Below are 17,437 nucleotides of genomic sequence, written 5' to 3'. Positions count from 1 at the left end.
CCAAATTCTTTGGAGAATCATTACTCATTTATTCTTGAATCAACCCACTTGTATTAACAAAAACTTACCACATCGTGGAATCTGATTTCTTATTGGAGAGCATAATTACTTCTTGGAGACCGAATCACCTGAATATATAGCCCTCTTGTGCTTGTATAAACTAGAAAGGTGCTTTTAGTTCTGCTATTAATTTTGTGTTTTATATAATTGCATGTTTTTCTTTTTTACTATATAAAATGTATTCTTTTTTATTAAGCGTGTCCAGTGCCATTTTGGTCTTTTGATTATTACTCAGAGTGCATCATTCACCCAACAGCGCATTGTGTTATAAAACCCTTCAGTTTCTTTCTCCAAACCATACTTGTCTACCTGACCCTCTCCTTGAGAGTATATTCCCTGTTCCGGGACTTCCCTGGCAATGTATGATTGCCATCACCTGTAGTGAAACGCCTTTCTAATCAATTAACCAGCTCCCCACAGGTGATGGCAATCTTACATTACCAGGGAAGTCCAGGAACAGAGCAATTTCTCCCTCATATAGAGGGTCAGGTAGGCAAGTATGCATACCTCCCAACAGTCCCGATTACCGCGGGAACATCCCGGTTTTCTGGGACATTCCCACGTTCCTCCTGTGGCCGGCAGTGTCCCGTGGTAGTGGTGGTGGGGCTGTTGGGAGTCCCCCTGTCGGCTGCTGTTAGCGGTGAATAAACACAATTTTTGGAGTTTATTTGGAGATATTTTAAAATGTGTCAGTGAGTAATGAATGCACCTGTGCACATGCTGGGTGACCTAGAAAAGGTGAACTGTGTGGGGGTATTGAGGAGTGATTTTATGAACCACTGCTTAGGGTATCCGGACTGTGATCATTGACTGACTCATGATAGACAGTCATATGGTCGACCACTAATGGTAGACAGTCAAAAGGTCAACAGGGTCAAAAGGTCAACAAGAAAAAGGTAGACATGCTTTTTTTTACAAAATTTTCAGCCGACATGTGCCGACAGGCGGTATTTCCTGCCTTACCATCCACTAGAGTGGGATGGAACAATAAAATAGTGTTGCATGGCAAGCGCAGCAAGCCATGCGAGGGGACGCGGTACACTTAGACAGTGTCCATGTCAATCTATGTCAACATAGACACCCTTAAAACTTTAAAAAAGCATGTCGACCCTTTTCCATGTCGACCTTTTACCTGTCAACCTTTAGACCCTGTCGACCATGACTGTCTATCATGAGTCAGTCTATGCTTTATACTTATACCATAACCCTGCTTTAGAGCATCTCTCTTTCTCTCTCGCACATACACACATCACGTGATGCTGTCACTGGGACAAGTAGCTGTGATTCTGCTGGCCTGATTCCGCACAGCAGATACGCCGCTTGGTGAGAGAGTGCTTCACTGGATAATTCATTACTAATGAGATAGGTAATCGCTGTGAATACAACCCCGTGCCACTCTTATGCTTCCCGTCACAACATTTTTATGCACTCAGTGTCGCGCCGTATGGAAAGTGCAGTCAGTGCGGCTGCGTGAGTCACGTGTGAGGGTGTCATGGCGGCGCCCAGTGGAAGCACATCCCTGTCATCAGCAATGACCCACGGCAGTGTGCCCTCGCCGGCCGCCGGGGACGGCACTCTGCAGTACAGTTTAATCTTGGATCACTTAATTGGGGAGAAGAGAAGGCCGAAGGATGTGATTCCCGGAGGCATGGGGGGGATCCCCACACCCCTGAAGTCCGAAGAGCATAAGATGATGGAGCGGGTGATGGAGAGCTGCGCCTTCAAGGCTGCCCTGGCATGTGTTGGGGGTGAGTATGCACCAGATATAGGGGTGGGCATGATGGGACTAGGTTGTCACCCCGTACTTTGCTGGTAAATGTAATGCAACTACAATTATATTAAACACCCAACCTTCATTTTCATATACTAGGAGAGAAAGCATATTACTGTGCACCAGTATTATTCTACAATGGTTGTGACTTACAGGCAATAGAGTAACTGGAATTTAAGGAATGTGATGACTTGCTTTCAGATCTTCTGTCAGTTCAAATGTATTGTAATAAAGGATAGTGGCCAGGTCATATCTTGTACACATTGCAGAGTTTTGGTAAAAACTGGAACTGTCAAGACCCTACAATGCTTCGGCTTAAACGGATTCCTGCAGCAATCTTAAGGTGGCCATACACTAGAACAATCTCTGGCCTGAACGTACAATTTCGACGTGTGGTGCTATTGAGTGTGTGCACATCAGATGACATGTGCTGCACGTATGATCCATCAGCTTTGCTTGAGGTCGTAAGCAGATCGTATGTGCTTTAAAAGCACATTCAATCGCTCTTACGACCTGCATAAGGTCGTTCTGATGTATGGCCACCTTTAGCCACTGTGGAGATAGTAGGATGCTCCTTCTTCCATCCCCATCTTGAGGGGTGTCCCGTCAGTGAGGATGTAAGTGACAGCAGTCACTGGGAAGATGGGGAGAGAGATTCCTGCCTCACTGTATGGTCTGATTTGTTCACCACATCCCAGATCATTCAGAAGGCTGTATACTCTCCCTCCCCGTCTTCCCAGTGGCTGCTGTCAAATCCTTCCCCAGACAGGGTTAGACAGAGTTCTTCTCATTGTCCATGATTGCTGCAGGAAACCGATCCAGTCCAGTGGTTTCAGGTCTGGACCATTTTTTTTACCCAATCTCTGCATTTTATGCAGAATCACTGAAATTGGTTCTGGTAAGAAACCATAGAGCTCTGCTCTTGTCTTGGTTTCTCCTGGACAGGACAGTCCTTTAAAAAATGCTAAAAGAAACACAAAACAAGAAAATAGGTCATTACATTGTGCCTTGCTCATAATCAATAGAATACAAATATTTATATCCTCCTTTGGGAGCTGCATTCGGATATTTTCTCACTGTTTTGCAGCTTTCTGTATTCGGTTCCTTTTTATGGGGAAACCATCACAATGAGGCTAGCTCCACCAAAAACATAAATTTTGGATGGAGATTTGGTAAATTAGCTCTGGTCCTAATATAATAGCATTGGTGATTTGACAATACCCAATCAGAGGACCAGCCAGAAAAATGGGTAAGACTATAATTCATTTGCATCCTCTATATACAGTCAAGAAAGGCAACTTAGAAATGGGGATAATGGATTACTATGAAAACCACAAATTACGTAGACCAATAAAACAATCATGGCTGGGAAAGTCCTGCACCAGCACCATACTTCTGTTGTAAATAGTTGATAACACGCCCACTTTACATCACAGCAGAAAATAAATGCAACCAAGATATAAAAAGTAAATATTAACCCTTTGAGTGCCAAGTAAATTTGACAAAATTGGTGTGAAAATTGCCAAGCAAACATTTTTATTCTTCATAATGACCTGTAATGTTTACCTTTTTATAGAGGAAATCATTTATTTTTTGAATTTATATAACAAATGTGAGCAACGCTGGCATTTTTAGTTGATATTTTGCACATCTCTCACACTCAAAGGGTAAAAAAAAAAACACCCACACATGTTCTGTATGATTTTGGCTCATATTTTTGTCTTCTCTGCCCTCATTTTATAAATGTAATTTGTAAACTTTAGTGATGCAGGTGAAATATTGCAACAGTCATGGCCAATTAAATGACTTTTTTTTTTTTTTTTTTTTCGTCGACATTGGAGAACAGTGTAGAAGTTGGTATAACATTTTCAGTACATGAGTATAAACACAAAACATTACTCACTGCACCAACACTTATGTGGTATCCGGACCCTAGGTTAACCATGTCTAGGTCGACATTCATTAGGTCGACAAACTATGGTCGACAGTCAGTAGGCTGACACCACTGAATGGTCGACGTAGTCTAAAGGTCGACACAAGCTTTAGGTAGACAATGAGATGGTCGAGAGTCAAAAGGTTGACACAAGTTGTTCATGTCTTTATATCCAACATGTGCCGACAGGCGGTTTTGCATGCCCTACCATCCACTACGGCTTGGTGGGAGAAGCATGGCGTGAGGTGCACTTTCTTAGTGTCCATGTCGACATTTGGGCAAAAAAAACCCTGTGAAAAGCTTGTGTCGACATTTAGACCATGTCGACCATTCAGTGGTGTCGATCTACTGACTGTCGACCTAATGAATGACATGGTCGACCTAGCATACCATAACACACTTCTGTACCACTGTGCACTCTACACTCTTCTACATTCCCTGAAAGCCAGCTCCAAGCTTTCTTCTGGAGAATGTCAGCACGAATACCAGAACTATTAAAGAGAAAATTGTGTGGGGGTGTTTAATTTGTATTTCTTTGTTCTATGCTGCAGTGCAAGGATCACAAAGCCAGAATACACATTTTGTTTTGTATTTTGCACAGTTAAAAATGGAAGGGGAAAAAATAAATCTTTCCACCTTCAGGTTTGATGTAGTTGTCTTTAGAATCATTTCTGTTTCTTTTACAATGTTTAGATTTAAAATAAGTGGAGTTTACATATACCACATTCAGACTTATGGTCTGAAAAATCTGTCTTTTACCTGGAATTCGAATGCCAGCTCATTTTGGTGGGTACAGTTCTGGAAATGATTGACATGTTTTTGATAGGTTTAGTATCTTAGAGGTTAAACCATGTATTTATGTAGACCACCTACTTCAGTAGGCTGAAAATGTAACCAATGTTCTGTAAATTTGCTTCCTGTACTAAGTTGCAAATGTTTTATTTTTTATTTTTTTTTATGAGATACTCTGTACACTTACTGCAAATCATTCTCTGCAAACTGTTTCCCTTAGGTTTTGTCCTTGGTGGAGCGTTTGGTGTGTTTACTGCTGGTATTGACACAAATGTAGGTTTTGATCCTAAAGATCCTCTTCGCACTCCTACTGCCAGAGAAGTGTTGAAAGATATGGGTCAGAGAGGAATGTCATATGCCAAGAATTTTGCCATTGTAGGTGCAATGTTCTCCTGCACAGAATGTATAGTGGAGTCTGTAAGTATAATACGCACATTTAATGTAGGTCATTCATGCATTTAAATTCTCATACATTTTGATCAGGATTCAGAATCACCGTTTTGATGGAATAAGATTCCAAGAGTTTAAATAATACAATGATCTACACAAATAATAATACTGTAAATAAGCAAAGAGGAGTTATTTCCTATACACAACATTACACAAGACCTCCAACATTACACAAGACCTCCAATGCAATACAAATTCTACTCTGGTAGGGGGTATTTAATTTAACTGTACACTCCTTCTACATGTCATAGTCAAAAGAATAAACCTTAAAGGCGATTCAAACTCCCCCTCACCAGCACTTCCTTTACCTATGGCTTCTGCTGTTTTATTTTATTTCCTTTGCTAAGGAATTTTCCCTCACTGAGCTATTCAGTTGAGGATGTTTTAGCAATATAGTTACTATACAGAAGATAAGTAAAAATTTGATGAAATGGCCCATTCATGCCCTCTCTAACCTAGGCCTAGACATGTATGCCAAGCTAAAGGTGCATATATACTAGATGTTTTTGCCCAGTGTGTATGCACAGCGATGATGCTGAAAATCGCTCTGTGCATACACACTAAGAGATTTTTCGCCTGGGTGGACAGCTTTCCATAGCGTGACGCTATGGAAGGTCATCCACCCGCCACTCGTCTCCTGGCAATACCCGCGGACGAGTGGTGGCAGCTGGTGATGATGCAGGAGCACGCATCAGCTCTTATCGCCGGGCCGAACGTACTGGGCGGCTTTTGAGCTGAAAGCAGCTCAAACATTAAAAGTGAGCTGCGTTCAGCTCAAAATTGCCCAGTGTGTATGGGCCTTAAATGTCTCTAGAAAGTAAATTTCCTCCATTGCCTGGAGGGTGGGTGATTTTGACTAAGCGATTTTGCTTAGTCAAAATTGTGATGTCGCTGCCAGAGATAAGCAGGCGGCCTTCTCCAGGAGCAGCCCGTGTGTACAGCCGATAGACACTGCAGTGTCTACTCAAAATATTCTTTCCTGCAGTGTCTATTTAGCTAGCACCATTCAGGGAAACCTAGATTCAGGGAAACCTAACTGATTTTGACGATGAAGTCAATCGCATAATTAGAAATATTAGCTGATGGGGAAGATCTGCCAGAAGAATGGCTTCCTTGAATGCTAGTGAGTAGGGAGTAGAGCAGGGCTGGGCAACGGCGGCCCTCCAGATGTTGATGAACTACACATCCCAGGATGCTTTGCATTAGTTTTGCTATGTGGCCATGCGGAAACTGATGCAAGGCATGCTGGGATGTGTAGTTCATCAACATCTGGAGGGCCGCCGTTGCCCAGCCCTGGAGTAGAGAGTGGGGTATGGGTCATAGGGTTGACTGTATGAAGGTTGACCACTAAAGGTCTACACATCAAATAGATCGACAGTCAGAAAGTTGACACAATCTTCCCATTGTCTAACTAATGCTTAACAGTCAAAAGGTTGACATTGACCACGTCCCCTCGCATGGCTCGCCATGCTTCAGGCACGGTGACGTGTTTCACTTACTGTAGCACACTATTACATTCTCCCTCCACGAACTAGTGGATGGTAGGGATATGAGATACCGCCTGTCGGCACAAGTCTGCTTAAAAAAAAAAAAAACATGAAAAACTCATGTCGACCTTTTGACACTGTTGAAGATAGCCATGACGACTTATTTCATGTGTCGACCAAAGCCCTGTCAAACTTTATGAAAGTCTACCACTAGTGTCGACCTAGCGTCCGTATCCTGTATATCTGTGTTTACTGCCCCCCATACACGCTCCGTTTTTTCGGTCCGTTCTGTACTTTTAAAGTACACATCGGATCGCATCCCTAGTGCATGCAGTGTGCATGCACTGCGATCCGATACGATGTGTACCTAGTACAAAAAGTATGTGCAGCACCATACTATGTGATGCGCGGGAGCGCGCATCGCATAGTACAGAACAGAGCCCTACAGAACGGAGCGTGTATGGGCTCCTGAAGATTAGACTGAAGTTACTAACGCTTATATTGTATGAGGAGAGGGCAACTTCAGTAACATAAGACGTTCCAATGAAGCATTGAGTGGTTACTTTTAGAGAAAAGAACATTAGTGAGTGTTTCAATGAGCTTTACCAGGGTTGTGTATAATGGGAATCGATATGAAATCCCGGCGGTCAAAATCCCGACAAGGGGGGAATGTGGATCGCCCCCCCTTGCGGGCTTGCTGCGCTCGCCACGCTGCGGGCCCGGTGCCTCGCTACGCTCTCCACACTAATTTGTTCTCCCTCTATGGGTGTCGTGGTCTCACACAGAGGGACAAAGTGTCGGGATTCCGACCGCCGGGGTTTCAACTGCATCCCGTATAATGGGTGTTGGCAGGGTTTGTATGTGTAACCGCAGAAAAAAAAATCATTTTCACAATGACAGCAGTATAACATTAAAAAAAAAATTCGGTACTTGTGAGTTATCTGGACGCCCGATTTTTTGATTGTATGCCTTAAGTTAAGGCATACAATCAGATACGATGCGATGCGATATCGCATCGCATCGCATCGCATGCGACCATCGGATGCGATGACCCGATTTTTCCATAGGAATCAATGTTAAAATGATTCCTATGGAAAAAGGGGTCCTTTTCATACCCCTACTATCCAAGTGGGCATGGAGTTGGATATAAACCTGTAGCGAGCCACCGAGCCCGAAGCGTGGCGAGCGAAGCGAGCCCCGCGAGGGGACGGTATTCCGTGTCCCCTCGCGGGGCTCGCTACGCTCGCCACGCTTCGGGCTCGGTGGCTCGCTACGCTCGCCACAGGTTTATATCCAACTCCATGCCCACTTGGATAGTAGGGGTATGAAAAGGACCCCTTTTTCCCATTGAATTCCATGTTAAAATGGACTCAGTCCATTTTAACATTGATTCCTATGGAAAAATCGGGTCATCGCATCGCATCGCATCGCATCCGATGGTCGCATGCGATGCGATGCGATGTGCCCGATCCGACCCGATTTTGAAATCGGGCGTCCGGATAACTCACAAGTACCAAAAATTCTGTTGACCGCATAACTGTCAGTGATCAAACTACTGATGGTGGCAGTATTGTTAATGTTCTGTCCTGAATGAATTGTCCTGCAGTTGAATTTGAAATTCAACGTCATTTGTTTATGTCTTACTATAGATACTGTAGATTATCTATAACTGTGGTTTATAATTTGATTTTTCTATTTTAGTATCGTGGAAAATCAGACTGGAAGAATAGTGTGTTGAGTGGATGTATTACAGGGGGTGCTATCGGCTTCAGAGGTAAATGATTTATTATCTGTCCTAGACGTAGCAGAGCTTTAATTTAATTAATTGGCTAGAAGAATACGGTGTTTACTGGTGTCGGCTCCCTGAGAAAATAATCTGCATACAGGTTCGAAGTTCGTAGATTTTCTGGATCTGCCCGCTGAATAAGGAGCGGTGACATTTACTATAAATGTATTTGGGATATTTACACCCCTTTTACACTGCCCAACTAACTCTGCATATTGCTGGGTTGACCCTTGTCGCCCCTCAGTGTAACAGGGACCCTCAGTAGCAGCGCATGAAAAGGTGGAGTGTGATAAATGGGGGCTTGCTTGGCGGTCAGTGTCACTAATAGGGACCGACAGAGAATAAAAATGCTCAACTACGTCCAACAATAGCAGATGTTTCTGAATCAGACTCCAGCCCTAAAAGAGCTTAAATGATGGATCTTGCCTCTCAGACATGTGGAAAGGGACTTTGGTTGGTTGGTTTGTCTGCTGTTGCACCAAATTACCTGATGACAAAGAAGTTGTCTACAGTCAAAACATTTAATTGTTATTTATGTAAATGAAAGTATCCAGAGATAGTGTGCCCCCTATCTGTAAAGGTGACACCATGTAGGTTAACTGTTTTTTTATTGACTTTGTAAGATTAATTGGGTACTTGTGTAGTTTCACGGCGCCGCCGTGCGCACTGTCTGTTACAGAAACTTGGCAGCCTGCCAGAGGCTCTGTTTAACTGTGCGCGTGCTGCTCTAGCTCTGCCTGACTGTGCTCGTGCCGCTCTAGCTGTAAGCTACGTATCGACAGATACGTTAACAGCATAGCGGGCGGCAGCAGCGCGCTGACAGGTCACTGTGGTACTTGTAGTTCCACAGTGAAATAGGCAGTGCTGACAACGGGGGCAAGCAACCCCGTTCCCCGCTGCCAGGAGGAGGGCGGAGTCGGAGGTTAGATGAGCAGCAGGTTTGACCTCCGGCTCATTTCCGATGTGCACAGGACCACGCCTCAGTTCCGTGAGGGACGTTAAGCAAATCGAATTTGGGGCGATTTCTTGTCTGTACATAAAACTGTTCTGAAGCTGGTAATAATGTGATTTGTATGTGTTTTCTTTTACAGCTGGCCTCAAAGCTGGAACTCTTGGCTGTGGAGGATTTGCTGCTTTCTCTGCTGTCATAGACTATTACCTGCGGTAGCAGCTCTCTGCTGCCAGGTGGCCCTGCCTCTCCATGGACATTTTATGGAAGAGAGATTTTTCTTGACCAATGAAGACCTCTACAGTGAAGATGTCTCAATAATTGTTCTGCCCTGTTAAATATCAACAGTTAATCAGGAGGTGGGCAGAAAAGTAGAATCATTAATTTGAACCTGTTGGGCTATAGTTGTTAATAGGAATTTAATTAATTATAGCCTTGTAACAACAACCCAGGGTTGTGGATTTCCAACCAAACTCTGAAGCTTTTTTGAAGCATCAAAAGGCAAAACTTTTTTTTTTTCCTGGTTAGATGTTGTACAAACTAGCCTGTTTAAAAAATATATATTACCATGCAACTTTTTTACTTTTTGTTCTTAAATGTATTTTTTGTGAATATTGTTGATAGAAATTTTTCCTGGACAACCGTACATTTATTTTCTCTCCTTACAATATATCTGCATACATGTTGTGTTGCTAAAAGCTGTATGTTTACTTCCTCAGGAGTAGGGTGGCCAATCCTGGGGTTGGCAGGATGCCGGTCCCGGGATTTGGCCATGAAATTTCTGGGATTTCCATCCCAGGATTGGTTTTCGCATGCACAGTTTAACGCCGGGTAGTGGCTGAGCACCTGCTCAGATGCTGCCCGGCTGTGTGGCTCTGTGCATCGTGATGGGTCAAAGGTCATGCTGTGCAGGCCGCATAGCACTGGCTCCTGGGCCGCACATGCCCATGTAAGTAAATATGTGGGGCGGCTGGGTCATTTTTTTTTTTTTAGGGAATCCAATCCCGGGATAGAAAAAATGCGCTAGGATTGGCTTTCCTACTTGGGAGCTAACCAAGATTTAGAAACAATTACTTCTGCTAACACCAGAACATTACTTCTGCTAACACCAGAACATATCTACCCACACTACTCTAATGGGGGGGCTTAGTCTCAGATTATTATGCAGATTTTGACATGTATAAATTGTATATAAGCCACATGTGACCCTTTACTTCACATTTAAGGCAAGTATTATCTGTCATCCTTAAAGATTTTGCCATTCAGACAAGTTAGAATGGGAAGTGTTGTGATTGATCACACTAGTTCTGCCCCACATATAATTACAACTCTCTGTAGAATACGCTACGCAGAAGTATCAGTGTGGCATGCCAAAAGAAAAACAGAAATCTTGGATACCATACTGAATCCTAATTTGAAGTTGATACAAATTATTAGCCAAAAATGTACTCTGGATTGGCCAGACGTTGATGGTTAACAACCAATGGTAGATGGGTTTTGTCATTGAGCGTGGAGAACTGATTATACAGCAAGCCTCAATTTGATTCCATTTGGTACTGAGACAGAGATCCCAACCCCTAACTTCTGATTGACCAATTAGATTAACTCCTTCAGTGGTGTTTTTTTTTTTTTTTTTTAGGTAGCGCTCCCCACTGGGTGACTTTTTTTTTTTTTAGGGGGAACTCTCCCGGGCAGCGCCCTTGATCACTGTCAGCCGCTACCCCCGGCATGACGTCACACAGGCGGGGAGGGGATGCGCAGCCGAGCAGCGCTGAAGCGGAGTTGCGCCATCAGCTCAGCGGCGGTGCCCATACACTAGTAAGATTTATCTTCAGATCTGGCTGGTTGGAACAAAATCATGGTTATGGATGAGTTGAAAGTTTGTCAGTTTTCCAGCATTTCCAAGCAAATGGTCAACTGTCATTTGCTCTCATCCATAACCATGTTTTTGTTCCAACCAGCCAGATCTGAAGATAAATCTGCATGTGTATGGCCACCTTAAATAGTGGCAATCCTGAAAATTTTCCTGGTTTGCCAGTCTGGGCACTGAAGCATAGTCCAGAAAATTCTCAGGATTACCACAGTGATTGTGTTATATTTCCAACTGATAGCCTTCTATTTATTTTTTATTTTTTTTACAACCTGCAGCTGTAAACATCTTGATATGATCTGGTATCATCAAGTTGATCCAACAATGAATAACTGTTTAGCAGCTGATTCAAAATGGTCTCACATTTTATAGGACCTTATTCAGATCTGATCGCAGTACAAATTTCTCAAAATGGGCAAAACCATGTGCACTGCAGGTGAGGCATATGTAACATGCATAGAGAGAGTTAGATTTGTGTGAATTATTTTGTTTCTGTGCAGGGTAAATACTGGCTGCATTATTTTATACTGCAATATAGGTTTCCGTTTTAACACACCCCACCCAAATTTAACTTTCTCTGCACATGTTACATCTGCCCCACCTGCAGTGCACATAGTTTTGCCCATTTGAGAATACATTTGTACTGCAATCAGATCTGAATAGGGGCCCTAGGGTTGAGCACTGCCTTTCTTTATCAAGGGAACTTTTTTTATGACCTATTGTAATTTTATGCAAATTGGTATTTATAAAAAGCTAGTTCTTCTGGGTAGTTTCTGCAGATTAGGGTACTTGATGAATTCTGGATACCGTGAATAAAGGTGATACAACTTATTAGCCAAACACTTACTCTCGATTGGCTGGCCAATGATGTGTAACATCCAGTGGTATTGTAGATATCAATCATTGAGCGTGGAGAACTGATGATACAGCAATGCAAAATGGAAAGTATCGACTGCGCTCTTGGCCCATAGTGTGAGATGTATCTGGTGCTCTAATTTGGCTACTGCAATCCTGTGTGTGATGGCCTCACTTGTATTTAGTGACAGTGGCATGCATATATGGGGCAAATTATGTTAGAAAAGTATTAGTATGCAATTGCGTTGCATTGAGAAAATATATTTGAATTTATTAAACTGTGTTTAGATCTCATACATAGGGTCAGTTATGTGATAATAGACTGGATTCACTTCTGTTTAGTCCACAATTTGCCTATTACAATGGTCATAAATAATTTGAATTGCTCATGGACCACCAATCAAGGGCACCCCAGGGTGCCACTGGTCTATGGCAAATGCCTGTATGGGGTTTCTTATCATGTGTACAGTAGATGTGACTTACAGTGGCAGCTTGTAAGTAGTTGCTTTGTGAAAATATGATAGACTTGATCTTGTTGTCTTTGTTTGATCCTTTTGGTGTTGTAAAATCCCTGACCAATGTGGTTAGACTCTGCACCTCTGTTTAGAGTCTCCGCCAACACTCACCTTAGCTGTGTCTCAGTTCCTGTACCACCATTACATTAAACCCTCCAGGGTCCGGTCCTGTTCTGATAGCAACTCTAGTTTAAACACCATCCCAAAAACTTTATTCACCATCCATGACAGACAAAGATATAGATCAGTAAAACGGGTGCAATAGTAAGAAACAGTGCCCAACAAGATAGGGATAACGACACCCACAACAAATATCCTGAGAAAAAGGAAAACAGAGGAACAGGAGAAGTGTGTAGAGGAGAAAAATAGGAAAGAAAGAATCCCCCAGGTTAAGCAATTAAATAAGTGCTGTTACACTATACAAAGATATCAGCTTATTGAAAAAAGGGCTAAAGTTTGCACCTACATCGACCATGTACAAATGTAACACTTACTTAGACAGAAGTTCACTAAAAAAAAAAAAAATGGATTCATTCTCTAGGATTGAACCAAAGTTTACACTGAGAACAGGTCACTAGAATCATGTGATTACCATTGGCGCTATGGCTGGGAATTCAGTGGTCAGCTGATCCCAGGTGTCATGCAGTGTAGTAAACATTGCCAATAAGTGCAGGGAACAGCGGCGCCAGACCTGTGAATTCCACTTTTTATACTTCTACACATCTTACTAATCACTACCATCCTCTCCTCTCTTGTCCCTATATTTCCCTAACACTATTCATATACACTCATTCACTCCAATCTCCTCTTCCTTGACTCTAAAACACATTCTATTATTAGCCACAAAATCTTTGTCATTTTCACTATATGTTCCCATACCAAACAAAGCCATCTTTCATTTCACCTTTTGCATGCTCCTGCGACCAGCAACTTTCCCCGGCGGAGCGTCTCATCTTCATCAGTGATGAAAACGGGACACTCAGCAATTTGGTTGCAGAGCAACCAATCGCTCTATGTGTTTAGGCTTATTCGGAAGTGCTATAGCAGGTCATGGTGTGCTAAGTAGACTGTCAAGGCCCCAGTGTCAGATCAGCAGCTTCTGCGGTCATCTAAACAGGGCCTGTCATAGGATACTGGTGTATACCGCTTCACCACACTGAGTTTCCCTCCAATTACCAAACATGGGTACTGCCATTTTGCCTTTAGTTACATGACATTCAGTAGCTAAACTGGGAAACTCTACATTGACATAATTTCTCTCCAGCCAATCAACAACACCTTATCCCTAGAAGTATTATGGGAACATGTAGTGTACTGTATATAAAGTAAGCTGACCATGTCCTTAGGACAGTTCAGCGATCTCAACAGGTGTAAAGGTGCGTACACGGGGTGATTTTGTCTAGTCGCTGAGCTACCATATTGCCCGCGATGGGAGTGTGCACCGGCGATATATCGGGTGCGCACTCCCGTTCTCTCCCCGTAGTGATCGCTGGAACATGCTCCTGCGACCAGCTGATTTCCACTGACAGGCTCAGCGATATATCCCCGTGTATACGGGGCTTTAGCCCAATTCTTTTTTAACTAATAAGAGTGGCTATTTACACATGTATTTGGTCTGGCCAAACATGGTTTTGGGCATGAAATAGGCTGGCATAATAGACACAGGATAATATGAGGGCTTACCAATTTGAATTAGTAACTGTAAATCACAAGACCCTCACTGACAGGGCAGCCCCATAGCAGGTAATGGACTAAAGCCACCTGAAGATAGTGTTAGCCTACTCATGGAAGATCTGTAAAGCTTTACTTAGCAGATCTTGTTACAAGAAAGCATGATGTCACCCTTACGCTGCACTACTGTGGGCTGGGCATCGGAGGCCACAGAAGCCATCACAGGTTTGTTTTTGTTAAGTTGGTTGAGATCTAAAAGTGAGCTACCTGAGGATTGTGATCTAACTTTTGGGCAGGTCTGCTTATATTAAGAATCAGGATTGTTGTGCGCTAAGCGATTTTACTGCGTAGTGGTTGAGGATGACCTAGATCGCAATCGCTCATTCTGTACACACAGGGTCTTGCCGCAATTTGTCTAGATTTTGACATGTGGAACTGCACATAATTCAGGGGCATACATATGGAGAAATCTGTGATTACTTTCTAAGCGATCTAGTCAGAGCTCTTAGAAAACAGTATAAAATTGTTCTGTGTTGCAGAGGGGCATTGGGAGTAAGCGAAAGGGGACTAATTACACTGCTATGAAGAAGGAGACCTATGGGGAGTGGGGGCAGGGGCTAATCACACTGCTATGTGGTGACCGACTTTTGGATACTGCACTTGGGGGGGGGGGGGGGGGGGGTTTAAGCTCCCATTTTCATCACTGTTGGTGGCATGGCCAGTGCTCTGATCTGCTGACCATGCCCACTGTCACACTGCCTCACAGCTTAACATGCGCACAGCATCTAAGCACTGATGGTGGACTCCTAACTGCCCCCCCAAGGGACACTGTCCCAAACAAAGCAGGACTGTCCTGCAAAAATTGGTACAGTTGGGAGGTATGTTTGCGCACAGGCACATTCTAATACCAAGCTCCCTCACATGTCTCATTGGACACTGCATAGATTGACAAGCAATAGCTGGCCAATTACACATAGTGTACACTCACACTGTGCGTTGCAGTCTCAGTCTGGCTCCCAGTGAGACACCACCCATCATAAGTGATTCCCAACATGGAGCTGACCCCCGCAAACCAGGAGAAGGTGCAAGAGTGAGACATGGAAGGTGGGAGCGAGGTACAGGTGGGAGACAAGGAAGGCGGGAGCGAGGTACAGGTGTGAGACAAGGAAGGCGGGAGCGAGGTACAGGTGTGAGAGGTACAGGTGTGAGACAAGGAAGGCGGGAGCGAGGTACAGGTGTGAGACAAGGAAGGCGGGAGCGTGGTACAGGTGTGAGACAAGGAAGGCGGGAGCGAGGTACAGGTGTGAGACAAGGAAGGCGGGAGCGAGGTACAGGTGTGAGACAAGGAAGGCGGGAGCGAGGTACAGGTGTGAGACAAGGAAGGCGGGAGCGAGGTACAGGTGTGAGACAAGGAAGGCGGGAGCGAGGTACAGGTGAGAGACATGGAAGGTGAGAGCGAGGTACAGGTGTGAGACATGGAAGGTGGGAGTGATTTAGAGTCTAAATACTGCAGTATAGCTTAGTGGCCCCTGGGCTTTGTTATTTTTTTTTTTAAATGTGACCCACACTGTCTTAAAAGGTTGAAGACCCCTGGTTTAGTGTGTACCCAGCTTCACACTATAAAAAGTCTAGAAAGTATTGCACAAACAATGCTAAGACTGGGAGAAAAAAAAAAGTAGACTAGGATACATCTCACATGCAGGAGGTACAAATTAATAAAAGGACTGTCAGCCCCCCTGCTAGCAATATATTGCTCGGTGTCCCATTTTCATCAGCGACCAGAGATGGTCGTTGATGAAAAGGACACACTGCCGGCAGAAGAGGCAGGGGAAGTTGCTGGTCGGAGGAGCATACTCCTGACCAGCGACCATTAGGGGGCTGAAAACGGGAGCGCGCACCCGGTGATTTATTGCAGGTGCACACTCCAATCGGCGACCATATTGCCAGCGAATTTTATCTGTGGTGTACGCGCCTTAAGTTTCTTAAGGCCATACACTTACAGATTTATTGTCAGATCTGGCTGGTTGGAACAAAAATCTAGTCATTTCTGAATGACAGTGTCAGTTTTCCAAGCAAATGGTAAACCGTCATTTGCTGTCATCCGAAGCCATGTTTTTGTTCCAACCAGCCAGATCCGACAATAAATCTGTAGGTGTATGACCAGCTTAAAAGAATCCAGGTTTTTTTTTCATTTAAAATCCAGGGCAGCAAGAAACTTATACCCCTTTCACACCAGCCTAAATTCCTGGGTTGGCCCCGGGAACAACCTGCGACTATTCCCGGGAACATTTGTCGGGATTTCAACCCGGTTAGCTAGCAGGGTTGCTTCTGGGACCAGCCTGGTATACGGGCCGGTGTGAAAGGTACTTGGCAGGCTTGCTGGCGCTCCCTTCCAGCTGCAGCGGTGGGTAACTGGGAGCTTGTAGCGCTATTTGCCGGGCAGTAAGCGCTGCTGAATTTGAAAACATATTTAATAGACTGGCCAGACGCGGATTGGCTGGATTCAGCCAATCCGCGTTCGGCCAGTCGTTTCAAAAGGTTTCCAAATTCAGCAGCGCTTTCTGCCCCTGCTGCCCAGGCAAATAGTGATACAAGCTCCCAGCTGCTGCTGCCTGGATCCCCGCTGCTGCACATAGTGATGGTATGATTTCTCTCTCCCCTGACACCAGAAAATGCAGGGACTAGGCCGGTGTGAAAAAGGGGCCAACCCGGGAATGTCCCTACTTTAACACTTTCGACAATACTCATTTTATTGATATATTTTGGTTGCCTGTTATGTTTCAATAAACATTTTGCAGCACTGAAATAAAATGGCTAGGTTTAAATCACATAGATTCTGGTTTATATTCCAGAAATGAAATATTTCAGTCAAACTCGGCTGAGGATGGAAATGAGACAAATTACGTATATATAATTACTACAGTTATATACATAAACTTTTATTTCAATTCATCTTCAAACAAGAAATACCTCAAAATACAAAGTTTTAGAGAAACACTCTAGAAAAGTAAAAAAAAAAAAAAATTCAGAATATAAATATTTACAAGTGTAATCATTTAATTTAAATATATATAATAGGTGAAAAATCATACACCAGTGCAGTATGCCAAAGCCTTCTTGAAGTTTTGAACGCTGTAAGGATGGTCTAGTTGAGGAATTCCACCAACTGTTTCATTGTGTCACTGCAGTTTACGTCTGGCACAGAGCGGATTGTCTAGAGTAATGACAAGATAACATTAGCTTGCTGTATACACTGTTTTATGCTTTGTGCGATCTAAATCCTCTTAATGTATGAAAT

At 43.6% G+C, this 17,437-nt stretch overlaps 2 protein-coding genes across 2 annotated transcripts in view; one reads left to right on the top strand and one right to left on the bottom strand.

Moving 5' to 3' along the window:
• The first annotated feature begins 1,353 nt into the window (after window positions 1–1,353).
• Window positions 1,354–12,483, top strand: TIMM22 (translocase of inner mitochondrial membrane 22). The gene is made up of 4 exons (XM_083172374.1): window positions 1,354–1,808; window positions 4,777–4,973; window positions 8,195–8,267; window positions 9,371–12,483. Exons 1-4 carry the CDS (start codon window positions 1,553–1,555, stop codon window positions 9,445–9,447), a joined length of 603 nt encoding a protein of 200 aa, XP_083028500.1. The 5' UTR covers window positions 1,354–1,552; the 3' UTR covers window positions 9,448–12,483.
• A 4,606-nt stretch (window positions 12,484–17,089) lies between these two features.
• SPAG5 (sperm associated antigen 5) overlaps window positions 17,090–17,437 on the bottom strand; it is a 61,979-nt gene continuing 61,631 nt past the window's right edge. Inside the window, exon 28 of the mRNA XM_083170687.1 lies at window positions 17,090–17,353. Within this exon, the coding sequence (XP_083026813.1) occupies window positions 17,285–17,353 (69 nt within the window). The 3' untranslated portion in view covers window positions 17,090–17,284. The remainder of the gene's footprint in view (window positions 17,354–17,437) is intronic.

This window comes from Crinia signifera, chromosome 2 (genome assembly GCF_055691185.1).
Source record: "Crinia signifera chromosome 2, ASM5569118v1, whole genome shotgun sequence".
In the NCBI taxonomy this organism is placed as follows: Eukaryota; Metazoa; Chordata; class Amphibia; order Anura; family Myobatrachidae; genus Crinia; species Crinia signifera.
This window is presented reverse-complemented; position numbering and strand designations above follow the sequence as displayed.